General features: G+C 39.2%; 1 protein-coding gene across 2 annotated transcripts; it reads left to right on the forward strand.

Moving 5' to 3' along the window:
* The first annotated feature begins 736 nt into the window (after positions 1 to 736).
* On the forward strand, positions 737 to 27,892 carry pxk (PX domain containing serine/threonine kinase). Of its 2 annotated transcripts, XM_074638353.1 has the most exons (19): positions 737 to 1,033; positions 5,532 to 5,582; positions 5,810 to 5,857; positions 8,787 to 8,973; positions 10,096 to 10,173; positions 11,989 to 12,062; positions 13,755 to 13,829; positions 14,191 to 14,295; positions 15,124 to 15,225; positions 15,395 to 15,556; positions 15,836 to 15,953; positions 16,681 to 16,759; positions 17,938 to 17,986; positions 18,125 to 18,202; positions 20,068 to 20,154; positions 20,521 to 20,584; positions 21,361 to 21,420; positions 23,372 to 23,400; positions 27,576 to 27,892. In XM_074638353.1, exons 1-18 carry the CDS (start codon positions 926 to 928, stop codon positions 23,386 to 23,388), a joined length of 1,542 nt encoding a protein of 513 aa, XP_074494454.1. In that variant the 5' UTR covers positions 737 to 925; the 3' UTR covers positions 23,389 to 23,400; positions 27,576 to 27,892. The 2 variants fall into 2 exon arrangements, with proteins under 2 accessions (XP_074494454.1, XP_074494445.1); XM_074638344.1 differs by lacking the exon at positions 23,372 to 23,400.

Below are 27,892 nucleotides of genomic sequence, written 5' to 3' on the forward strand. Positions count from 1 at the left end.
AGCAACGTGTGACCAGGTTGGTGACCAGCATGAGGAGGAGGTGCCAGGCTGTTGTGGCTGCGTATGGATCTTCCACCGCTACTGAGGCTCCTGATGGTGTATTAAATGAATAAAGTGTAAAATAGCCAATATGTCTTGTTTGTTCCTTGTTACTGATAGAGAGTTCAATCATCCAATCCACCAAAAAACTCAAAACAAGAGTCAATACCAACAGGTGAATACACTGTTTACCATTGGCAGAGCATTTTGGCAAATTTTTCTTGGGCGCTATCCACATAATCAGCTGTGCTGCTCATCCCACAAATGCATGATCCTTACAAGTTGGACATCATTGCGAAGGTAAATAAACAGGCTTTCCAACGATGTACAATACAATGCCAATTAGCATTGTGACAACAGAGAAATAATCGACCAAACACAAGTTTCCGGGGGAAAAAATCCCAGTTTATATATATATATATATATATATTTTGTTTTTGTTTTTTTGTTAGTTGTACATGTTTTATAATGTGTGTTATGTTTATTACCTTAATTTCCTCAATTTATGTACAAAAAAATTGTTATGATATATATATATATATATAATGATATATATATGTTGGTTTCGTTATTTGTAGTAATTAGTTTATTTCATCATGTATTTTGACTCATCTGACTTCATAGTTCCTCCTCCGGACCAGCAGGGGGCAGTGACGCAGCGTGACGTCAGATCGGAGCAGCGCATCCTGGTTACGGTGAAGCTGAGCTAACAGATAGCAGCTAGCTGGTTAGTTTCCTCCTCAGTTCAGTTCAGCTCAGCGGAGATCCGCTGCTGGCTCCGCCTCGTCAGTGTCTTCCTGGCGGTTGTTCAGTCAGTCAGTCAGTGACAGACAGACGGGCCGCTCAGATCAGACGTTCGTTCACCGTTAAATCCTCCGCTCCGGGGATGTCTTTCATGGAGAAGCCGAAGCCGACCCCCGGCAGGCTGCTGCTGGACGACACCGTGCCGCTGACGGCGCTGATCGAAGCCAGCCAGAACCTGCAGTCACACACGGTGAGTGAATATACGTCACGTAACCGTTAACAACCGGTGGGCTTAACGGTTAAAATCGTTAGTTATTCGCTGCTGGTGCTTTTTCAAACACAACGTTTTTTAAGGGGGCGTTTGAGTCAATGCTGCGTCACCAGTTCCATTATCGGACACAGACGTAGAAGCTGTATTTCGTCTACTTTCCTGTGAATTATGACACTTACAACAAACCACCTCTTACTACTAAAGTCAATATAGTTGTGAAAACATTACTACATTACTATCACCCCCATGAGTCAGCTGACAGTCTCATTTTAAGCATCAGAGTTGCACCGTGACTCCATTATCGGACAGGCAGCTGACCCTGCCTCTGTAGTAGTGCTGCTGTCACTGATTAAGCAATTTCCTCATAGCTCTTCTACACACAGCAAACTGCTGATATAAAGGGATTTGCGCTGGAGCATTGACAATGACTGACTGGAGGACCAGAAAGCACCAAACTATGCCTGTAAAAAGCCCCGAGAACCGCTCATCTAAGTGCGCTAATCATCATTAAAAGCGGATTCCATTTAAAAGTTATGCGTGTTTATGATTCATTTTAATACTGACACCAGAATACGCCATCTAAAACAAAAAATGTAGTCATGTTTAATCCGTAATGGTCTGTTGTACACTTCGGCATAACGTTACATCCCCTGCACCAAATACTTGTAATGTAATGCGTAGTTTTTATTATTGACAGCTTTCTACTAAACATTGTATAAGTAGTAGAAATGTTGAGATTTCATCCAAGAATGTGCTGCTTTCTTGTATTCTATCTATGCCGAATGAAAGAGAGCGAGTGGATCTACATGAATACGTATAAAAAAATATTGTTACAAATAATACGCCTTTGCTTAAATCCACGGAAACGTTAAATAGTCATTTTTTCTAACGGAGTCTGGCGTGCCATCTAACCCAGACATTAAAACTCAACGGTGTTGGGTTGAGCCTCTATTCTGCGTTACTCTGCAGTGAAATGTGCACTTTGAACCCGTGTGTGCTGTTCAAGAAACGACGTTTAAACAATGTGACTGTCAATGACCAGTGGTCATGTTTATAGGTATAATAAAGCAAGACATCATGTGTCGTCCGTCCGATAATGGACGTATCTATGGTGGGTTAGTTGTTGACAGTCCGACTGTGGGATCAGCTGAGCTAGCCAGTTAGCTTAGCATGCTAATGTCAGGCATCCGACCATTGTTGTTGTTATTGTTGCTACTATTGTGAAACAGATAAACCTATATCCTCATAGCAGAGACTAATACTGATGGATATAATTATTAGATTATGCATATTTCTATGAACCCCATTACATTTCCCCACATTGGTAGTATTTGTACAGATTTGTTTTTTTTTTACATTATTTTTTATTGAATTTTACATATAAACATATATACATATAAACATACAGACAGACTAACAATATTAATAATTAAATTATACAATTACATGTTTAGTCAGAATTTCCACAGTAATCAAAGAAAGAGAGACATGACATTTCATGTATTTCACATATCTAACAAAGAAAACAAACAGTATTTGTACAAAGTTACTGTTTTTTCTTTTGTTTACTTCTATAAGTCCATTCTGAAAGAAGATATGCCAGATGTCTTTTCAGAGTTTCTCAACATAAGCGGCTCCAAAATGACTGCAATACTGTGAGGACCGGCCCCTACATCCTATAACACTGTGCATCTAGTCAAGGACTAGTCATTTCCTGCTTGTCATCAACTACAAGTTGACTAGGAGGAAAGAAAGTCTAATGGAGGGTGACACCACCCTCTTCATGTGTTTCTAGTCATTTACAATGATAAAAACATATATAAACATAATAATAATAATAACAACAATAACACGTCAACGCAAATTAATTTTAACGTCACCAATTTCTTTAACGCATTAACACAACTTGTTGATTTTTAGGTTGTAGCGGACTCAGTTTTAAAGTGAGAGTGAAGATACTGGCATCATATGAAACTAGAAAAAAACAAAGGAATCCATTGGTACTACCATGTCATGGCTTGTCGGGAAGAGGGTTAAAAAAAACGTAAACAAATTTTTTTGCTAAATTTTGGCAATGACAAACTGTCATGGCCATTTTCAAAGGGGTCCCATGACCTCTGACCTCAAGATATGTGAATGAAAATGGGAAATGGAATATGTTAAAGGACCTTTTTGGTATATGGCCCTTTAAACTAAAGCTAAAACTAAAGATTAATGCTATTCTTGTTTCTAGATTACGCAACTTTAAAACAGGCAATACCTGTTAAAGCAATCAATCAGCAATCAGTGTGTGTGTGTTAACCATTGAGAAACCATGACAACGGACTGCAGTGCTGACTAAAATGAAGATTTCATCAGAATCAGAAACAATGTCATTGTAGGTTTGCACATACAAGGACTTTGTCTTGAAGTTCTGGTGCATAACGAGAAAACACAGTGAAAAAGTCAAGTCACTCCCATGTTGATAAGAGTGTAAATTACTTGACAAATCTCCCTTTAAGGTAAATTTTGAACAGATCAAAAATGTGTGATTACTTTGCGATTAATCACAATTAACTGTGGACAATCATGCGATTAATCAGGATTCAATATTTGAATCGATTGACAGCTCTAAACATAATGCAATGTTGATACAGTCAGTGGCAAAAATATTACTTACATGGAATTTACATGTTCTATTCCAAAGAATAAAAACTGAATTAAATATCACACTGACATTTGTAATAACACAAATTAATAAAAATCTAGTACAGGATAATAACCTTTATCAACATTATGTTGTGAGTTATACTCTATTTGTCTAGATATGGATGGCAAATAATTCCAGTACTTCAACTCGTAGTATCTGCTGACAGCAGTACTCTTATAGCTCACTGTGTGGAACTCATTGGAATCATTTACATGTTAAGTAACATGAGGACAGAGATTAGTGTGGCACTGAAAACTGAGAACTGATACTGAACTGATGTTTCTAAAAACATTTGAGGAGAGAAATAGGCATTACAGTAACAGAGTATTGATTCATATTTGATCAGCGCTGCCTAGTTTGACCGTTCGATTGGAGTTTTCAAGTGATTGACAGCTGCCTTCGTTGAATGAACAACCAATAGGAACGCTCTCTCTCTGAAATGACCTGTGATTGGCCAAAGTCTCCCGTCACAGGCTAGATTTTTTTAAAGCCTGAAAACAGAGCCATGAGGAGGTGCAGACGTCTAGTTTTCTCTCAGAACACTTGAATTACAATATGCTGAAAGGTTATTATGGAATTTTTGCCCAATGATGTCACAAATATTCTTCCTACTGCCGCTTGATAAGATCAGTACTGATGCTGAAACCGATCAGCTCAAGATTAAAGGTCACCAGCTTGACAGACTCCAGTCGAGTGGAGAGCTATGACAACGGACAGAAGCAAGTTTATTTATAGCACGCCTTTCAACCACAAGGCCATTCAGAGATATAAAAGAAACACAAAGCAACATAAAAACACTTTAAAAAGACAGAACGGACTGAACAGTGAAGAAGACTCTTTTTGACAGTAAAGATTACAGCTAAAAAGTTGGGAAGATGACATCAGAAGACAAGGGTGGTGTTGGAGTATAATACTGCTGCACTGGATAACTTCATGGTAGTTTTTTTAAATTGTTGTCTAATCCTCATTGAGAGATTGTATTGAGTTACAGCAGCTAGACAGGAAGTGATGTCAGGAATTCAGCTGTTTACATCTTGGCTGATTGTGAAGCTGCTCAGCTCACACAAATGAATGAATGAATGCGAGATTACACCAGAAACTAAAGTCTGCCAGCAGGAATTAGACTGTAAGAGGACTGAGAGGATTAGGATAAAGGGAAACTCCATGTTTACACCATGGTTCTTGTTTTTGTAATTTTGTCCCCCATTATAGTCGGTTGTGAAACCGTTTCACTCAGCAGCTTCACTGCAGAGATCTGTGAACACGGTGGCATGATCAGACAGATCCTCCACTGAGCAGTGTTATCTAAAGCACTTATTAGGAAATGAAACCGAAGGTGAACACTCCAGAAATGTGAACCTGTTTAAGATTCAACGTGGCCTTTCCTCTGGCTATGACTTTATATTTGAAACTTTATGATTTTATTTCTCATAAAAAAAACTTTATCTTAGTATTCCTAATATTACCACTTCATCTTCTAAACTTACAACTTTATCTAATAATATGACTTTTTTCTCTCACAAATTTACATTATTTTCATACCATGATTTTGTTTTGGTATAAAATCATAAACTTAGTTTTGCAGCATTATAACTTTTCCCCTTGAAATTGTGGCTTTGCATGCAATTGTGTTATTTTGTGTGATATTATGAATTCATATTTTTTTCTGTTATAAAACTGTTAATTTATTTGCATGTAATTCTGACCTTCATTCAGAATCAGAATCAGAAACAAACAGAAAGCAACAACTAAAGTGTTTTGATGTCTGTGTTCTCTTTTGTCTCTCAGGAGTACATCGTCAGAGTCCAGAGGGGCGTGTCTTCAGAGAATAGCTGGCAGGTAAATGCACCAATCACAACCTCGGGTGCCCGGTAGGCGTCCAGTTAGAATTCACTGGGGAGAGAACATGACGATTGTGAAATGCCAATCAATCAGTTTGTTTGGCAGAAATCCTGACAGATGAAAATGTGCGGGCCAGATCATTAGATCAATAAGGGGATGAATTGATCAATCACTGCTGTTTTGTCAGTAACTGATCGGTGTGTGCGTGTGTGTTTGTGTTGCAGGTGATTCGGCGCTACAGTGACTTTGATGTTCTAAACAGCAGCCTGATGGTGAGTTTCACATCTTTCAGTCACACATCAGCTGAGTGTTTTAAAGCATACTGATCTAACAGAAACTAACTTTCCACAGCCGCCTTTCAATGTTTGATACAGAAGAGAGATATAGATGGCACAAGAGACTAGTGTCCGTGGGGTCGGACATTTTTAAAAAGATCAGTTAGTCAAGTCAGAGTGGTCAGAGCATTGTGAATACCACAATTACAAACTTATGCAGATCTGCATTGGAAAATGGGCAGCAGATAATTGGCTACAACATAACAAACAGCAGCCTGGTAACTTCAAAAGTCTGAGAGTCCACATTTACACACTCAAACACCCATCACCACACACACCAGCTTTGTCTTAGCCAATCTCCTTCCTGTTTGGGACCGCTCAGTGGCGGTTCATTACGACATGCTCAAGGCTTTGCTGTTGCGTCATCGATTTCCCACAAGCCTCGGCTGCTGCTGCTGTGAGAGGGCAGTTTTTGCTGATTAGCTGTTGGTTTTGGAATAGATTTTAAGGTTGTACTTCAATTTGTGACTCTCGAAGCACTGCACCAGCCCGAACCTCTCAACTAGAATCTGTTCATAAAGCTGCTGCGTGCTCTCTCTGCACCGTTCCTACTGATGAGCTTTACAGTAGCTCACGTTGTGATGAATTTTTCGCCATGCGCGCAGTGTGGCTCTAGGGATTGAAATACAGATACCCCCCCACCCCCCCCGACACTACACGTCCATTAACGTATGTGTCCACATCTGACGTTATGCATTCAATGAATGAACTCACATCTCGTACTTTATACTTTGAACTTTTGCACAACCCTAGTCAGAATTTTGCACAAAACTGTACAGCTCTTCAACTTTAAAAACAGATATACTGTATTTGTACGTATTTCATATATTTTTTCTACGCAATTAATAGCAAATTAATTGCACATTTTTTATCTGTTCAAAATTGATTTGTCAAGTATTTAATACTCTTATCAACATGGGAGTGGGCAAATATGCTGCTTTATGCAAATGTATGTATATATTTATTATTGGAAATCAATAAACAACACAAAACAATGACAAATATTATCCAGAAACCCTCACAGGTACTGCATTTAGCATACAAATATGCTAAAATCATAACAAGGCAAACTCAAACCCAACAGGCAACAACAGCTGTCAGTGTGTCAGTGTGCTGACTTGACTATGACTTGCCCCAAACTGCATGTGATTATCATAAAGTGGGCATGTCTGTAAAGGGGAGACTCGTGGGTACCCATAGAACCCATTTTCATTCACATATCTTGAGGTCAGAGGTCAAGGGATCCCTGTGGAAATGGCCATGACAGTTTTTCCTTGCCAAAATTTAGCGTAAGTTTGGAGCGTTATTTAACCTCTTTCGCCACAAGCTAATATGACCTTGATACCAATGGATTCCTTAGGTTTTTCTAGTTTCATATGATGCCAGTATCTCCACTCTAGCTTTAAAACTGAGCCCGCTACAACCTAAAGATCACAAGTTGCGATCATCATGTGATCATGTGTTTAAGAAACAAGTGGTGTTAAACAAATTTGCATTAACGTTATTATCTCGTAACTTTGACAGCCCTAATGCTTTCATATTTTCCATTGTAAATTTTTATATTTTATATTGTGTCTTTTGACTTTTTCACCGTGTTTTCTCGTTATGCACCAGAACACCAAGACAAAGTCCTTGTATGTGCAAACCTACAATGACATTGTTTCTGATTCTCATGAAATCTTTGTTTTAGTCAGCACTGCAGTCCGTTGTCATGGTTTGTCAATGGTTAACACACACACACACGTCTCCCAACTTGAAGATTGTGTTGCTGATTGATTGCTTTAACAGGTATTGCCTGTTTTGAAGTTTTGTTATCTAGAAACAAGAATAGCATTAATCTCATTGAAGTCATTTTCTGTTTAAGACCTGTGGTGGCGAGACATCCTGACTTGTTTTAAGATATCTTATCAAAATGAAAATCACTCACTGCGCTGGCAGCTAGATTTGCTTGTTGCAAGCAAAGGAAAGCTCATATCTGAAATGTTTTCACTTCTATTTGATAGGGCATTTTTGCAGTGTGCTTTAGTCTTAATCTTCCCAGTGACACACAGTGTCATATTGATCTTTTTCAAATCTATAATCAATGGAACTGCATTCTACCAGACTGGAGCGGATCTGACCTGGGGGTTGATATCAGATTGTCTTGGGTTGTGTCCGAAATCATTCACTCCTTCACTACTCCCTACTCACTATCCAGGGAGTTCTATATAGAGGACTATATAGAGAGCTCATCTGCAAAATGAAAAAAAACTTTCAGACTTTCAGGTCATTTTCTCGGCCAGATCAATGTAGAGCATCCATAATAAACACTGACATGTATTTTTGTGTGTGATCAATACATATGTAAGTTATTTTGTTGAGTTGTCTCTTAGCAAAATGCATTGTTGTCCACTACTTTTCACGATGCATTGTGGGATACTTTGAGTCCACTATATAGGGTATAATAATTCTCACTATACATTCAGACAGCACTACAAAATGGCAAACTCACTACAGTATGTACTGTAGTCCACTATATAGTGAGTAGTGTGTGATTTCGGACACAGCCCTGGTCGTGACTCGCCTTTTGCTCAAGTCAAATCATTCCTGGATAACAGGAAGTTAGCAGTTTTTCTGCTGAGGTTTCGGCTGCTCATTTCCTTGTGGGGTCCCCCACTGACCCCGACCTCCCGCCAGCCCCTGATCTTCAGACAACATGCAGCAGAACTGTCGGAAACCTGCCGTTAGTCTGTCTGTTTATCTCTTTGTAAACACATTGCTGAAACAGACAGAGAAGGACGACAGTGGATAAAGGAAAATACATTTAATGGTGATGAGAAAACAAACTGTACATGACATCTCCCTCTGTCTCTCTCTCTGTCTCCAGGTTTGTGGCATCAGTCTCCCTCTTCCTCCCAAGAAGCTACTTGGAAACATGGACAGGGAGTTCATAGCAGAGAGGCAGAGAGGGCTGCAGGCCTTTCTGGACTCAATTACCCAGCACCCCCTGCTTTCCAGCTCCCTGACAGTCAAGAAGTTCCTGGACCCTAACAACTATTCTGCCAACTACACAGGTGTGTTCCCTCGTCTTATCTAGAAGTGGAAAGTAACATCAAGTACTGAACTTAAGTACAATTATTAAGTACTTTTATGCCACTTTATACTACTTTACTATTAATGTAATATTGTACTTTTTATCCAACTACCTTTTTACCTGAATATATTCATTATTACTATTTGCTTTGCAGATTCAGATTTTACATGCAAAGATATGATACATTTCTAAAATAACTAACTAACTAACTAACACTGTTACAGATGCAAGCACCAAAAGTGTTTAAAAGGGACCACATTGGAAATATTGTTTCTTAGATTCAGTGTTGTAGACCCATAATTAAACTAGAATTGCACTCGGAGAGCGCAAACCTCAGCCAAGGTGCCTGACGTTAAGAACAGATCACAGCTCACAGCTGGCGGTACCGTAAGGTGGTCGGCTTATTATTAACACGGTGTGTTTCCGTGTAACATATCGGCGGATGCCTCTCTCATTCAGCAGCCTCGTTATGTCTGTATAACGTTACACTACGTTGTCTGTCATCCCGTCATGTACCGTTTTTTTCTTTCTCACCGCGGACAGCCAGCAGCTCCTGCACACACATCCATACACGTATCTCTCTGCTCGAAGAAGGAAGGAGGCGGGGTCACGCGTCATCAGTCACACTGCACGTGTTATACCCTGTGGTCTTAATGCTCAGGCTGACCGGAATTATTAGAAACATTTCTGAATCCGGATCATGATCTGGATCGCCACCAAAATCGAATGGATTGTTCATTGCGCTACACTCCACCCCTCCAAAACATTTCATTCAAATCCATCGCATACCTTTGGAGTAATCCTGCAAACAGAAGGACAGAGAGACAAACAAACAAACCAACGCCGCTGAAAACAATTGGAAGGAGGCAATTATGAATAAAAACAATAGTTAAATATGTGTTGAATTTGAAAATTTCTGACTTTGGTATCCGCTAGTGGTAGTTTCAAAAGAGACAGTGTGGCAGACATCACATATGGACCATGAAAGCTGTATGTTTATGAACATGTATAGTCAAAACTATATAGAGACTATAGACTATGTATAGCTTTTTAAGCTAATTTAAGTGTCGTCTCTCTGCCTGTTTGTCTGTCTGTCTGTCAGAGATCGCCCTGCAGCAGGTCTCCATGTTCTTCAGATCAGACCCGAAGTGGGAGGTCCTGGAGCCCCTCAAAGACAACGGTAAGACTCTGAACTTTGTTAATGTTTTAACATGAAAACTGTATGCAGTGCTAATGTTAACCACTAGCATAACATGCTAATGTTTACTTCGTTGTTTTCATATGCTCATTAATAAGGCTGCAACAAACAATTATTTTTATTATCGATTAATAGGGCTGTCCAGAATTAAAAAAATGTTGAGCTTCAAAGCTTCCGTGAGAATTATTTGAATCTATTCAAAGCTTCGGGACAGCGCCGCTGCCGCACTACTGTACACACAACAAACAGCGATATCCGTCTGAGAATAACTAATACAAATTAATGTTGAATATGAATAATGTTATAATATTGTGGGATTATTTCATGGCTATTTTTGGAATTAAACATTAGTATATTAGACGACTGCATCTCCAAAACTGCAGCTCTTGTGGGATGTTCCCGGTCTGCGGTGCTCAGGACCTACCAAAAGTGGTCCAAGGAAGGAAAACTGATGAACCGGCGACAGGGTCAGACCCAAGGCTCATTGATGCACGTGGGGAGCGAAGGCTGGCCCTTGTTGTCCGATCCAATAGAAGAGCTAATGTACTTCAAATTGCTGAAAAAGTTAATAGTGGTTCCGATAGAAAGCCGTCAGAACACACAGTGCATCGCAGTATGTTGCGTATGGGGCTGCGTAGCCGCAGACCGGTCAGGGTGCTTATGCTGTCCTAATGTTATGGCTGATCGGTGTATGCATAAACAAAGCAACGAAGCATTCAAATACTGTTTTGGAGATCAGTTACCATGGCAACAGTCAGAGCTTCGAAGCATTCGGGTCAGCCCCATTGATTAATCTGTCAATTATTTGCTCGATTACTGGATTACTCACTAAGGTGATGTCATCAAACTTTTTTTCCCCAACTGTTCAAAACCCAAATATATTCAGTTTACTATGATAGAAGAAGAAAAAGCAACAAATCCTCACATTGTTGAAGCTGGAACCACGGAATGATTAATTATCAAAGTAGTGGCTGATTATTTTTCTTTTGATGGACTAATCAATTAATGGCCCAATTGTTTCAGTTCTACTCGTTACAGTCATCATGAATATTAAGCCAACATTTGTGATTGTCTCATATCAAACAGTTTGAAGTCCGTTCACACATTCACAAGAAATCAGGCTGTTCTCTCTACAGGAGAGGAGTTCTTTTAAAGACTGATGACTGTTTCAGTCACTAACACAGTGTTATCTCAACCTGAGAATTGGTTTCCAATCAAATGATTAAAAGGGGACTCTAAATTGCCCATAGGTATGAATGTGAGAATGAATGGTTATCTGTGCCATGTGGCCCTGTTCAGACCTGGCATTAACATGCATCCTGAGTGATCTGATCACAAGTGGACAGCTTTAAGTGCGTCTGTTCACACCTGCCATTAGAATACGTCTCCACATGCGTCTTGAGTGACCACTTGTGATTGGATCTCACTTCCCCGCTCTATATGCAAATAACTAAATTAACATGATGAGACAATGCTAAAATACAGTTTAAACTAGTTACCGTTTAGCATTTAGCTGCAATGCTATTGTAACAGCAGCACAAGTGGACAAGAGACATAAAGTTAGCTACTATAATCTACTGGTCATACCAGACCAAGTAAGGCTGTATCTGCAAAATCTCTGAGCGTGTTGAATATAGCAACAGTGCGTTTTATTGAGGAGCAATGCGTTCCTCTTCTTTCAAAAACGTACATAATGTTGCTTCAAAATAAAACGGTACATTTAAATAATTGTAATTATGATGTTTAATTCTTATTGGCTGAGTTAAAAATGAAGTGACATGTTGTTTTGTTTTTCAGGGTGGAGGATCAGGAAGAAATACTTTTTAATCAAAAACAAAGAGCAGCCCAAAGAGAGGTATCTGCTGAGCTGGGTGAGTACAATAGAAATCAGTACTTGTTACACTGTTCTGCTAAATATCGACTTCAATTTTCAGTGATCAAATAAAAACAACCGGTCAAGAAAATACCCGAGGAGCGCAATTCTCTCAGCACATATAATAAGCCAGAAATGTTAATATAATACAAGTTTACAACATAAGACATTTTTATCTGGGTCTTTAAATAGTGAGTTTAGGTCACCTGAATTGAGCTCAAATTTAATATAGAATTCCAAACATGCATGTGTTAATTATTATAGAGTTTTGAATGTATGCTTTTATGCACTACATTTATATAAATATTATATCTGAAACTTTTTTTTCATATTTAATTAATTTTTGTTTATATTGATCGTCATTGTATTTTGAACCAGAATATGCCACTTCATTTCTTAAAGGGGACATATCATGAAAAACTCACTTTTTCAGTGCTTGTACACATACGGGTATTTGGAGTGCCTACCAACCCACAAACTGTGAAATAAGAAAATCCAGTCAGTTTATTTGTGGGATGTGATTCAACAAGCCATTCAGATTTGGCTCCCCTTCCTATGTCACATGCAGGCTCATTAGAATATACCAGCCACAGCTTGAGATCTACCTTTGCAAAGGTGCACCATATTTTTCTCTCAAGCCAATCAGAGCAGACTGGGCTTTTTCAGGAAGGGGTATTAAAGAGACAGGCGCTAAAACGGAGCGTTTCAGACAGAGGGTGAATACAGGTATATTCAGGCAGACAGTATGAGAACAATAATGTGTTTTTTGAACATTACAGCTTGTAAACATGTTCTAGTAGAAACCCCAAAATTCAAGTATGAACCTGTAAATGAGCACGATATGTCCTCTTTAAAGCTGTAGTCTGGAACTGTGAGCAAATATGATGAAAATATATCTTTATAAAACTGTCACTGTATCCGGACAGTAGTGCACACAGTAGAATCTTGATTCATATTTGAATGCAAGTTTCACGAGCAGTGATTGACAGCTGATTAGAGACAGCTCGGCTCTGATTGGTTGTTTTCCTTCAGGCACTGTGAAATCTTGCAAATGCCATTAGGAGCACTAGGAGGAGGCAAAGGAATATGATTTTTTTTTTCACTGATTATCTGTCTCATGTACTACTGTCAGTATATAGTGACAATTAATAAAAAATAACCATTCATCATATTTGCTCAAAATGACCGACTGCATCTTTAAGGAATTTCAAAATCCCAGCTTCTCACTGCCTGAAGTGTGTTCATTTCTCCATGTTTCAATCCTTCATAGTCTGCAGACCGATGATGTAAATGAAGTTAATGTTTCTTCAAATGCATTAAAATTAAGCATTCTGTAAATATAAATCTGTGACACTTTTCAGCAGGAAGGTGTTATATGAAACGGTGACTGAGTTCAGAGAATAACAACACATGGACAAGTTTTAATCAATAAATTCTTACTTCTCTTTGGAGAGAAAGTGAAAGACAGAAAAGAAGAAATACTTTCCTCTTTCACTTCTCTCTGATAGTATTCAGTGGTTTCCAGTAACGTATCCCATGCTGAGCGGTTTCCCACAGTCCAGAATAGATTCAGTTTAGGTTCATTTAAATTCAAACAAATGTAATTAACTGATTACGAAAATTCTAATGATCAAAACAACAAATCCAAAAAATAACTAATAACCTGTGTGTGTGTGTGTGTGTGTTGCAGGTGGACCTGGGTCCTGATAAGTTTCTGTCCGACAAAGACCTGCAGTCAGCCATGAAGCTGTTAACCAGTCTCTCTGTACGTGCACACTGTGTATAGCATCTGTTTTAACATAGGAAACATTATTATGTCATAGAAATGTATAATTTCTGTGAAAACAGAGTGTAAGATTTACAGTAACAACAAAAAGGAGCCAAACTGCAGTTACAGCAGTTTGGTAATCTTTGGACTGTTTCAACTCACCTTTACACGACTACATCACAGAGATGTGAGAGATTTGGTCTCGTTAAGATACCTTTTAATCTCTCTTTAAATCATACCATATTGATTTCAATATAAATATTAATGGACAGACACATAGAAAAGCAGAGATTTATTTAATTCTAATTGATTATGGACTGTAAATAATCAGACTCTTCCTCCTCGTCCTCCTCTCCAGACCCCATATCTCTGTCCGCTGTTGTTCTCCAGCACCAGTGAGTCTTCAGCTCTGCTCATCCGGCCGTTCAGTGAGAGAGGCTCTCTGAGAGACCACATCTGTAAGGTACACTGCGTGAGTGTGAGTGTGAGTGGAGGAAAGGCATCACTGAGCTTCAACTGAGGTGCTTTTGGGATGGTTTGAATAGCATCTCATTGTCTAGATTTTGAGATATTTGTATCTTAGATTTCTGCCCCTAAGTCCTTTCCATTCAAAACTGTATTTAAGTAAAAACAAGTACAGAAATATTTGCATTAAAATATTCTTATAGTACCAAAAAGTAAAAGTATTCATTATGCAGAAAGTCGTATTTCAGAATTATCCATATTATATTATTGGATTATAATTATTGGTGCATTCATTTGTTCATCACTTTATGATTAATGCAGCTGGTAAATGTGGAGCTCATTTTAATCACTTTATATTCTGATGGGTTGCTTAATCCATAAAAATTTGGGCTATTTTGTGGAGCGTTATTTAGCCTTAAACCAATAGATTTTTAAAAAAAAATTTAGTTTCATGTGATGCCAGTATCTTCACTCTAGCTTTAAAACTGATCGCAAGTTGCGTTAATGCGTTAAAGAAATTAGTGGCGTTAAAACAAATTTGCGTTAACGCCTTACTATCGCGTTAACTTTAACAGCCTGATAAAAATATGTTATGATTTATAAGTTGATTTATCCTGAATCTGCAAAGTAACTAGTAACTAGTGCCAAATAATTGTAGAGGACTAGAAGTTTAAAGTACCATAAAACAAAAGTACTCAAGTAAAGTACAAGTGCCCGAAAATTGGACTTAAGTACAGTACTTGAGTAAATATACTTTGTTACATTCCACCACTGTTGTTTGGTAAAAGGTAGCTCCAGTGAGAACTGTCGACTCTCTCTCCTCCAGGTGAAACCCAGAGAGAGTTACCTCAAGAAGTACTGTAACCCCAAGAAGAGTCAGGGTCTCGAACTGCAGCACATCAAACTGTACGGCCGCCAGATCCTGGAGGTATATTTATACACACACACACACACACACACACACACACACACACACACACACACACACACACACACACACACACACACACACAGAAAACACATGCAAAGAAATAAAACACACACACACCACAAAATGTTACTTGTTACTTCAGCAGTCTGTGTCTGTGTGTGTTCAGGGCCTGAAGCTCCTCCATGATGGCGGCGTATTTTTCGGTCACCTTCACGCGTCCAACGTGATTGTGGATGACGGCGTGTGTCGACTGATGGATGTAGAGAACGGCATGCTGGGAGTTCCCTCAGCGCTGCGACCCGCCTTCACCCAACTCAGGAAGATCAACGTATGTAAACACTGAAAATGGATAATATGGGGGGCGGGGAGGATTTTTGCCACATGTGCCAAGTGATGCTGTAAATGTCCGAACATACTTGAAATTTGATGATACGTATAGATCTTTTCAAACTTGACAACATAAAGCCCCTTTGCATTTTGTTAATGCAGTAGCTGACAGGAAGTAAACTTGGACCAAAGCTGTTGCCCTAGCAACAGAATGGCAATGAAAAGGTCCATACTTGAGTTAGTCTATCTAAATACTGTGTATGTGTTTGTGTATCTGCAGACCACAGAGAGCATCGACGTCTTCTGCTTTGGACATTTACTGTACGAGATGACGTACGGCCGACCGCCAGACAGCGTCCCTGTCGATCAGTACCCCGCTGACCCCTACACCACCGTGGGTCAGTATATTTATACACAAATGAACACACACACACAGATTAATATGAACATATACAGATGCTGTCAGGTATCTTTTTGTACCTCCACACCATAGACTGTATATATAGATGGACAACGCGTCTCTACTTCCTCCCACTGTACAAAAATGAAGCAAAAATATCACGGATACGGGAACTGCCATCTTGAGATTTTGACGTCATTTGGAGCCAGAGTCTGCGCAGTAGTGATCAGGCGGTGGAGTCGTGGTATCGAGGTCACCCGCCTGAACCAAGCATGAGCCGAGCACGGCTGCAGCTAGTCAGCGAGAGAGACTCAAAGATGTCAATCATGATGTCTCACCCCCTTTTTATAGCATCAAATAACTCATTATAACCAAACTTATCAGAAAAATTAACACTTGCACACACATCAGCGTGATAAGAATTCACCTAAAATGACAGAAACCATCTTTGGGAAAAATGTATTTAGTTTGACCCATGTCTCATCCACTAACATAAAGGAGGCGGGGTTTATGACCTATACTGTAGCCAGCCACCAGGGGGCGATCCAGATGTTTTGGCTTCAGTTTTGGGGAGCTGTCATGTCATCTATCTTTATATACAATCTTTGCTCCAGACGTTCTGGACCTGAAACATCAAGTTTACTTAAATGTCCCAAAGTGTCTGTATTTTTCCTAATTTGCTCTGTTGATTTATTTTGTGTGTGTGTGTGTGTGTGTGTGTTCAGTGTCAGTGCTGCAGTCCATTTTATCCACAGAAGCTTGTAAGAGCGGGATGCCAACCGTGTCGGAGCTCATCCAGACACCGTGAGTTCGTCTGTCTTAGCCTCTGTCGTGTTGTTTTCATGTTTTCATTGAGCAGTGATGCACATACAGTCTGTCTACAGACACATTATTCGTAATGTTGCCTGTGTACTCCAGCAGCTTGATTTGAAGACCACATACACATTAAGGCGGCTAAATCTGAAAATGCACCCTTTTCTCTTCATTTAAGATTTCCATACACACAAAACCTCAAATTATACTTTTCATATTTGCGGAAATTGTGTTATCTGCCCATGTTGCAATGAACACTACAGACTGGGACCAGTAGCAATTGATTGTATGTTTAGTAAGAGACGGAACATATTATTTATAGGGCTGTCAAAGTTAACACGATAATAATGCCGCTAATTTCTTTAATGCTTTAACAAGAGTGAAGTCAATGGCATCAAATTAAACTAGAAAAACCTAAGGAATGCATTGGTATCAACCATGTTACACTAGATTGTCGTGAAGGAGGTTAAATAACGCTCCAAACTTATGCTCAATTTTGGCGAGGAAAAACTGTCATGGCCATTTTCAAAGGGGTCCCCTGACATCTGACCTCAAGATATGTGAATGAAAAAGGGTTCTATGGGTACCCACGAGTCTCCCCTTTACAGACATGCCCACATAGTCAAGTCAGCACACTGACACACTGACAGCTGTTGTTCCCTGTTGCGCTTGAGTTTGACAAGTTATGATTTGAGCATATTTGTTAATGCTAAATGCAGTACCTGTGAGGGTTTCTGGACAATACTTGTCATTGTTTTGTGTTGTTAATTGATTTCCAATGATAAATATATTCATACATTTGCATAAAGCAGCATATTTGAGTATTAAATACTTGATAAAATCCCCCTTTAAGGTACATCTTGAACAGATAAAAAATGAATTAATTTCTGATTAGTTGTGATTATCTATGGACTATCATGCGAGTAATCGTGATTAGTTATTTTAAACCGATTGACAGCCCAAATTATTTACACTATACTGTAAGTGGTTGAGTGTTGAAAAAATGTCAGTCTCATGCATCCACACAAGAAAAGACAGTTCCCGGGTTTATGTACAGTATATGAGAAAAGATTCCCTTTAATACAAACCTGGAAAACTGGAATTTAAAATAGGACATGAGCGTGAACCAGAATTTTAGTTGCAGATGAGTCACAGTTTGTGTTTTGCAGGCTGTTCAGTGACGTCCAGCTCCAACACTCAGAAAAACTCCAGATCAAGGTGAGAGACTCAGTTTGATATTACTTCTGAGAGTTTGTCCCTGTGTGCACAAGGTTTCCATCAGAATATTTACTCTGATAAAAATAACAAAGATAACAAAGATGAAGCAGATCTCTGAATCTCCGTCCACTCCTCCAGGTTCCCAGCAGGCTAAAAGAGGCACTGAAGGTGGCGAAGGAGAGTCTGGAGAAGAGGCTCCAGGAGGAGCAGAGGCTGGTGGGTCACTACGCTCATTTTACATCTTTAAATCATTTATTTATTTTTTCTGTTTCATACTGATCAGCAGCTCCACTGGAGACATTCGGGAGGTCATGTCTCCTCTTCAAGGCTCCTTAAATCAGTGACCTGCTAGACAAGGTGGAACTCAGTACTTGCTGCAGAGAGGAATTTTTGCTGGCTCTTGCGACATAAAAGATTGTGGAAAAACCTTGCAGCATAATTTCCCACAACCTTTTCATGTTGCAAACACAAAAACTCTGAGCTGACATCAATGTGGAATTATTTTAAGTTGCTCCTCGTGTAACCTGACTCAGGAACAGAAAACAGTGAAATCCCAAATTTTCTCTCTAGCAATACAAAGTGAATGTATTTTGACTCTTAGCAGCTACTTTCACATCTTTTAATGTCTTAAAAACGACAGCTTCATCAATGAGATTCTGTATTTGGGGATATTAATGCTTGATTGCTAGGCGCTCTTTTTAATTTTTTTTTTATTTGACCTCACTGTATAAATTCCCTGTTGTGACCTGTAGGATGATCACAACCTTATGAAACTTTGTAGCCACAAACCAGAGACCTAGAGCATTCAGAGGATGGATGGCTTTCTTAGGTAGACTGATAATAAGGGGGTTTCTGAGCAGTTTCTAGAACAGAAGTGTTCGCAGTCCAATTACTGAAAAATGAAATTCTTGCCAAAATCTCCAAATGTCAAAAGTTTTTGAAACCAAATCACAGCATGTTTTTTTCTATGGTGTTCCTCAAGGTCTTGGTGTCTTAATGTGGTATTTTGGAGGGATTATTGATCATTTTGATAAATTCTCGAGTGGTAAAACAATTGTTAAATTTAGCACCAAATCTGTGTAACAAATGGTATCAACCTAAAAATTGCTGCAACAACTTATGAGACATAATAGAGCATGGGGATGGAAATCATAAACCTCCATCATAATGTTCTCAACCCTTATACATTTAAAAAATACATTTTAATTAATTAATTCATGTTTAGTTCTGATTTATGACTAGAACAACTTGACACACAACATCTCAAATTAATCTTCAGGTTCCCAGCTTTCAGATGATGTTCACCACTCCTACGTGACATCTACTGCTGACCTGCTGTCTCCCCCTAAAACTATGCAGTTTTTAAACAAGTATATAAACAAACAATATTCCCTGAATGAGAGGTCAGACCAACCTCCTCTTTCAAACCGGCTGGACGTCGGAGAGCCTCGAGATTTTGTGTGTCAGAGTTCAGTTAGATTGAATTCAGCATTCCACAATTTGCCCCAAATTAGGATCTTCTGTTTCTAGAAACAGGCAGATTTAAAGCCAATGCTGGATTACCAATTTGCCAGAGTGGGGAACTGCTCTGGGGCCCCAGACTCTGAGAAACTCAGGTTAAATGAACATGTGGTTTTGCGGTACTTTAATAAAATAAAAATAAAAATTTGGGAATATTCGCCACATAATTGCGTATGTCGAAAGGAGCTCGGTATCTTTTAGAAGATTCCTGCACACTGCTCGTGCACTGAACACATTTATTGAATACATTCTCATATTCTGATGAACTCGTAAGGGGAAAAAATGTTAGTTTGATGTACTTACTTAATGAATGCCTTGAATTCAAAATCTTTTCTGCTGTTTTTTTCTTTGTATATTAAATTCTTCTATGCTGACTTTTCTGGGGGGCCATCACATCTGGTGAAAAGCATGTTGATTCTGCTCTTCAGCAGTGACGCCAGCACTGTTTACTGCAGGTTTTGTGAAAAGGTTGCATTACGCAGCTTATAGCTTACAGCTTGTAAATGTGAAGTTTTCTGTTTGTAAGGAGGATAATGTTGTGTATATATGTTTGATTGAAGCTCCACCAACACAGGAGGCTGACCAGAGCTCAGTCTCACCACGGCTCAGAGGAAGAGAGGAAGAGGAGGAAGATTCTGGCGAGGAAGGTAGGCGACACGGTCTCACACAAACAACAATACAAAAAAAAAACATCTGAACATCAACATGAACAAACATCTTGGCTGGTTGCTTGAAAGCATTCAACTACCTCTGTGGGCTAAGACTCATGGGATATGTTGTTATCGTTTTGTCTACCCATAGGAACATGTTTCAACTGTTTAGAAAGACTGAATTGAAATGTATGCATTTAATGCACATGTCTGTTTTAGGTTAGTGGAACAGAGGCTAGTGTATAGCGAGGGATAGACCTAAACTCTACAAGTACACAAGAAGTAGTACATTTTGTGTAGGCCTGTTAGCGATAGTAACGTTATGGTAAAGTCTAAAGTAATGTTGTGTTTTTGTCTTTGCAGAAGTCCAGACAGTCGGCTTATGAAAATGAAGAAGACGTCTCTGTCAGAAACAACAATAACTCTGGTAGGTCTCTGCTGTTACCCTCGTCAGTTAATTAGTTAGTTAGCGAGCTGGCAAGTCTTTTGTCCATACAAACTAGCTAAAGCTAATTACTTGGCAAGTTAGTCTGGTAGGTATTGTTTCGATTAGTTAAGTCGTTAGTTTTGTTATATTTATTTAGTTATTTGGTTTGTCTGACAGAATTTACAATATAGCAAATCAATTCTAACAATAACTCTTAACTTTTTAGTTAACTAATTAGTTTATTAGCAGGTTAGTAGTTAGACACCTAGTTGGTCAGTTATATGGTTAGATAGCCAAGTAGAAAGCTACTTAGCTACAGTCTTAGTTAATGCTCTATCGAATGGTTCGAAGCTTCGAAGCTTATTAATAACTTACAGAGACATTGCGTGCAATAGTCCACCTTCTATCTCAAATACACAGCGAGCAATGCACGCTCAGTCCTCGTCTCTGTTATTATCTCAGTCAAAATTGATCGAAAAATGATAGATGTAATAATTTCAACATGTTTTTATCTAACGAGATATTTTGCTTCAGTCCGTATTTGTTGGCGTTTAGCCTTTCAAAAACAACATTTTCACTCCAGTCAAAAAACTGTTTGCTCTCACACAAAAGGAGTCACGTATTAACGGTGCGGTCCAGCAGCAATCTAACAACACCATAAATTACATTTATATAACGACAATAACACAACATCATATTTTTACCGTTTTCTAGGGTGATGATGCAGAAAGTTACTGATGGTGAATCATTAGTCTGTTTTTCTGTCTTGTCTTCAGGTTCTGGAGCCAGTTCTCCTCCCACATGCCCCTCCTCCCCCACCCCCCCATCCACCACAGGTAGGCCTGTCTGTCTGTCTGTCTGTCCTCCCATCTGTCTGTTTAATTGTCTGTCTGTCTGTCTGTCTGTCTGTCTGTCTGTCTGTCTGTCTGTCTGTCTGTCCTCCCGTCTGTCTATTCAACTGTCTGTTTGTCTGTTTGTCTGTCTGTCTGTCTGTCTGTCTGTCTGTCCTCCCGTCTGTCTGTTCAACTGTCTGTCTGTCTGTTCAACTGTCTGTTTGTCTCTCTGTCCTTCCATCTGTCTGTTTAACTGTTCGTCATCTCCCCTGTCTGTCTGTCTGTCTGTCTGTCTGTCTGTCTGTCTGTCTGTCTGTCTGTCTGTCTGTCTGTCTTCCCCTCTGTCTGTCTCTCTGTTTGGGAAAGTATCGGACAGACTGCGGTGAGAACCTGCTGTGGCGTGTGGTCTCAGCACGCTGCTCAGATCAATAACAGCATCTTTATCAATAACCCTGAATTTCTGCCCTCAACTTTTCATCTGAAATTTGCATGTTTGAATATGAAGACTAATCATTTGACTTGACTTGACCTGTCTCTGTCTGTCTGTCTGTCTGTCTGTCTGTCTCTGTCTGTCTCTTCACCTCTTCTTATCATATGATTAACTGGTTCCAGTGTGTGTTATTCACTTAGTTGTGTCTCTACCTAGCTGGACGCAGGATGGGAAACACTGATGTTTGATTTTATATTTTAAAGTATAAGTCTAGTGATATTCCTTTTTTTTTTTTTCTTATTGACAACACATCCAATGAAAAGACCCCAATCAACAATGTATTTATCCATCTTTCAATATGTCTGTCTGTGGCTCTCAGCCCTAAGCTTATATGTTTCTACTGAAGATGTAAATCACAGTCACAATCTAGTTTCTTATTTAAAATAAGGCTCAGTAATACACTCAAGCAGCTGGTCCCTGTAGTTTTTACCAAATGTTACTCAAAGAGGAGGAAATAGTGCTTTTCGGGGGGCCTATTTTCAGCAGCACATTTGGTGCTCTAGTATTTCCAGCAGCAGGTGTATGTGCTGCTCACGGATGTATTTTTGAGCTCTCTGATCAGTGGTGGAATGTAACTAAGTACATTTACTCAAGTACTTAAGTTCAATTTTGAGTTACTTGTGCTTTACATGAGTATTTCCATATTATGCTACTTTATACTTCTACTCCACTACATTTTGGAGCAAAATATTGTACTTATTATATATTTAATATTTATCTGACTTTGCAGATTTAGATTATTAATAAATAAAATATAAATCAACACAAAAATTCTGATGTATTATCATCGATTTAATCTATCCAGCAGTATATACAGTAATTAAAATGAGCTCTACCTTTAACGGCTGTAACATTTAAGTGTTGTACACATTAATGCATCAATTATTATAATTCAACTATATAATATATTCATCTGAAATTCGCTATTCTGCATAATGAGTACTTGATGCAATTACTTTTACTTAAGTACAGTTTTGAATGCAGAACTTTTACTTGTAACAAAATATGTCTACACTGTGGTATTTCTACATTGACTTAAGTAACAGATCTGAGTACTTCTTCCACCACCGTCTATGACACAGAGGAATACACAGACATTATACGTGTAAGAAGGATTCATTCTTTGTTGGTTTTGGTCTTTTTCATGGGATTTATTGACAATACATAAACTATGGAATATCTCCTGACTTTCACAACATGTTGACACAAATGTGGCATCAGTTTCCTACCCTGATATTAGTGTCTTCTCTTCTTATTTCCTCCTCTCCTCTCCTCTCCTCTCCTCTCCTCTCCTCTCCTCTCCTCTCCTCTCCTCTCCTCTCCTCTCCTCTCCTCTCCTCTCCTCTCCTCTCCTCTCTTCTCTTCTCTTCTTTGTCCTGGCGATACCGTGTAAATGCTGATTGGTCCACTGAACAGATAACTGTCATCTCCCTCTCTCTCTTTCCTGTGCTGTCTCCACCATAGAGCATGCTCCATTCTGACCGTGTTCTTGGGTAAAGTAACAGATTTATAATGTCGCTGATGATAATGATGAAGGTCACTGGTGGTTTTTAAAGCTGCCGTACACCCTGGCTTCCCAGCAAGCTCCTGGTCACAAAGATCTGCCTCATGCTTTTGATCTCAGGTAATGAAAAAATAGACTTTAAATTCATTTTTAAAATGGATGGAGCGGGACCACGAGCCTCTGTGGGTCCAGTGCAGACAGAAGCACAGGTTAAGATAAGAGCTTTCTGTAAACTAAACTAACTATCTATCCGTTAACTGAAAGCTGAAATCCAGGTGTTGAAACATCTGTAAGTAGGTTTTGCCATCAGTGATAAGAACAGAAAAACTCAAAATTCTCAAAATAACATCGACTGATTTATTGCTATCGGATTAAACATCCGATAGCAATAAATCAGTCGATGTTATTTATTTTATTTTTTTTACATAAACACATGACATAAATATTAGGGCTGTCAATAGATTAAAGTATTTAATCGTGATTAATTGCATGATTGTCCATAGTAAATCTTAATTAATCATACATTTTTGATCTGTTCAAAATGTACCTTAAAGAGAGATTTGTCAAGTATTTAATACTCTTATTAACATGGGAGTGACCAAATAAACTTGCGTTTTGCAAATATATGTATATATTTATTATTGGAAATCAATGAACACTAAACAATGACAAATATTATCCAGAAACCGTCACAGGTACCTTGAGCAAACTCAAGCCCAACAGGCAACAACAGCTGTCAGTGTGTCAGTGTGCTGACTTGACTATGACTTGCCCCAAACTGCATGTGATTATCAGAAAGTGGGCATGTCTGTAAAGGGGAGACTCGTGGGTACCCATAGAACCCATTTTCATTCACATATCTTGAGGTCAGAGGTCAAGGGACCCCTTCGAAAATGGCCATGCCAGTTTTCCCTTGCCAAAATTTAACATAAGTTACAACCTAAAAAGCGCATGTTGCGTTAAAGAAATTAGTGGCGTTAAAACAAATTTGCGTTAACGTGTTATTATCACGTCAACTTTGACAGCCCTAATAAACATACAATCCTGATACAGATCCATTTGACTTTTTTTGTTTATTTTGTATTTTGTATTGCAAGACAATACTGAGCGGGACATTTTACGATATAAAATAAACATTCAGTGCTCTCTGGTGGACAAACTATGTATTGGAAACTCTGTTCTATTTCCTCATTCTCAGTCTCTGACGATGCCCAACATTGCCTCTTAAAAATATCTAGACTGAAAGTAGAAATCAGTCAATGGGAAGAGGTCTGATGAGATCTGAAGTGAAGTGTCACGGAGTCGCTGCTTGCCTGGAACAGGGTGTACGCACATCTTTATAAAAACCTCACAATCTGCAATGATCTCCAAACCTCACAGACAGTCCAACACATCCCTGATTCAGACCCGGTGTTCTCATTGGAGATTGTGACGTGTCAATTCTGTCTGTTTGCCTGGTCAGTCAGTTACGGCATGTCTATTTGTTTGTCTCTTTTTTGTTTTGTCTGCTCGTGTGTCTGTGTTTGGGACGGGGTGTCACGGGGAAGACGTGTCAGATCTCTGAACGTTCATTTATGGTCAGAAAGCTGTTGAACTGGTTATAACTCTTATCCTTTGCTACTAACTGTGGAATGTCTGTTTCTTTTGCACCCGTAGGTTTTCCTCCCAGTCTTAAAGAGCTGCTCTGCAGTTGACCAAACCCTTCAGTGAATCTTTTGTTTTGTTTGATATTCAGATAATTCTTTGTCCACAAACATCTTGAAAGAATCCGATTAAAGTGTTTTGCACAGGACTCATTCCTGTAGCACTCTATTGGTTTCAGTCATTTTCATTAAGAGATTAATTTACAGAGACTTAAAAACATACTGCAGATAATTGATCGCAGTCAACATTTGGTTTTTTTTTATAGTCTGGACAATTTTCAAACCTTCATGCTGGTGCGTACTTCGGACACAGCCTGTATTAGCCTGTAGAAATATTGCCAGCCTGTGATCACAGAGCTGAGCACACATTTCACATTTCATCACATTATTTGTGAAATGTGGACACAGCTGGGCTCCGATCTGACTCAGTTGATCACAGAGGCCTCACTGGAAGTGTAACTGTGGACGTGACTGAAGAGTCATCTGAATATTACATGGAAAAAAGGTCTCTGTGGCTGCTAAATGTAATGAAAGTCAGTTTGGTCCACGGCCATCCTGGAGATAATCAGTCACCCCTGCCGGCATTAGTGGGTCTGCAATTGTTAAATTATTAAAATCTAATTTCTAATGTTTTCGATGTTCACTACAGCCAAAAACCGGTTATTCCACTGAAAATAACATCTTCAAACATGCAATTTGTCTCCAGCAGTGACGGGTTTCTCCAGGTGTGGTTACCATCTGTCAAAATGATGGATGTCCTTTCATTACGTTACAGATAATTCACTGTGTGTAGTCAAACAGATGGTGGAGTCTTTGGACTCAAGTCGCAGCTTTTGGTCTCTGCTTCACCTACATGTCAGAGCTCTCCAGCGTTTCGCTTCAATGCCTGTAATCCCTGGGGTTTTTTCGGTTCGGGATGCAAAATGGCACAACTGAGAGAGAATGTACCAGGCTTCAATACACCATCAGTTCACTCTGTTGATCAAAGTGATCCTGACAAAGCAAGTACAAAATGGGCTGAAAACACATGGGCAGTAGCTCCTTTAGTACAGCACAACAGAGCTGTAAGGCCACAAGAACTTTTAGAGAGAAACAACTACAAGTCCCAGAGGCCATTGCTGTTAGAATCTTCTAATCAGAGAGCTTCAGATTCTGTTCGAGGCTGAACTGAATATTCTAGAACTCTGATTTCCTTCCAACAGCTACTGAGGCTCATGGGTAATGTAGTTTTTAGAGCTGTTACACAGAAGAAAACATTTCTAACTGAGGACTAAATCACAACACTTCAACATAACCAATCTAATTTACTTCAGGAACCACTGGGCCTTATCTGACTCCATATTCTTAAATACGGCTTTTAGTTACTGACCAATATGTGTCTGTATTATCAAAAACTGTTGAGTACCTGACCTGAAAGTTGGGTTGAAACTGATGGTGGATTGAGTTCAGCATGGACACTGATCTGCAGGTGCTGGTTTCACAAAGATAAACTCTTTCCAGAGTCTTTCCACTCTGGGAAACACACAATTAACATTTTTTTAATGAAACTAGTGGTACCACTTTGTATTACATCACCCTGTTGTGAGTAATAGCTTTAGTAATGTTAAATAAATATTTTACTAATGCTTTATAAATCGTCTAGAAGCCATTAATTACAACAGAGGTTTTCAAACTGTGAAGCGTGCCTCCTCTGGGTGTGACTTATGCCTGCCATACACTAGAAGACTTTGAAAGGACTTTTAAAAGACTGAAGTCTGACACCCTCTCACATCTAAAGACAATGTGTCATAAGTCACAGTGTTTTTAGTCACAGACTATAAGATTTTGGAAAGACTGGAGATCTTGTAGGGTCACTATTTGGAACTTCACTATGTGCATGAGCCAAGTCTAAAAATGTACGATAATATTAAACATGTTTGATTGTATCGGAGCGGCAAGGCGAGAAAAAGACACAAAGACACAACCTTCTATTAATGACTTGACTATAAATGACTGACCAACAACAGGTATTTCTGATATTTGGTTCTTATTAATGGCGTATAACTGATCTATAAAGCATTAATTCATAATTTTACCATTAATTATAAAGGGTGCCTTATTAGAAAGTAGTACAAAACTTGTTTCTACTGATGTTCTAGTCTCTAATAAAACTACTGACAGATTAGTAATTTGTGTGAACGGACCGTAGTCAGCAGTATTACATTACTGATATAGCTGAAAACAAGACGACTGCCTCTCCTCCATGTTTAATCTTCAGCCAGCGTTGCTGGGACGTTAAGGGCCTCTATTGGTTGAGTGTCTTGATGCAGACACGTTTTCCAAGTGTTTTAATTGAAGTGAAAGTAGCATGAGAGTTTAATGTGACTCCTTAACTCTCATTAAACTAGATTAAAAGTAAAACTAAGACCAGCATGAATCAGTAGACCAGTTTATCTTTGTGAAACCAGCTCCTGGGGAAACTGAATGTCACCAGAAACCAGTGGTGTTGCTCTCTCACACTTTCGTTCTCTCTTTTATCCAGGAGCCCTGACTGCTCCTCCTCCTCCTCCTCCTCCTCCTCCTCCTCCTACCCCTCCTACGCTGGACTCGTCCTCCTGTCCTCCTCCTCGCACTGCCTTGCTGAGCTCCATCCAGGCCTTCAGTAAGGCCAAACTGAAGAAGGCCGAGATCGTCGACCACAGCAAACCCATCATCTGACCCCCGCCCACCACCGCGACCTGTCCTCGACCAGGAAACCATCACTACGGCGACACAACCGACCTGCTGGTTCTGCACTGTGGTTAATGTCGTTGCTCCCTGAGATGTGAAAAGGAATCACTAACAAAAAAAAAAGAAAAA

This window comes from Sebastes fasciatus, chromosome 1 (assembly GCF_043250625.1).
Source record: "Sebastes fasciatus isolate fSebFas1 chromosome 1, fSebFas1.pri, whole genome shotgun sequence".
Classification (NCBI taxonomy): domain Eukaryota; kingdom Metazoa; phylum Chordata; class Actinopteri; order Perciformes; family Sebastidae; genus Sebastes; species Sebastes fasciatus.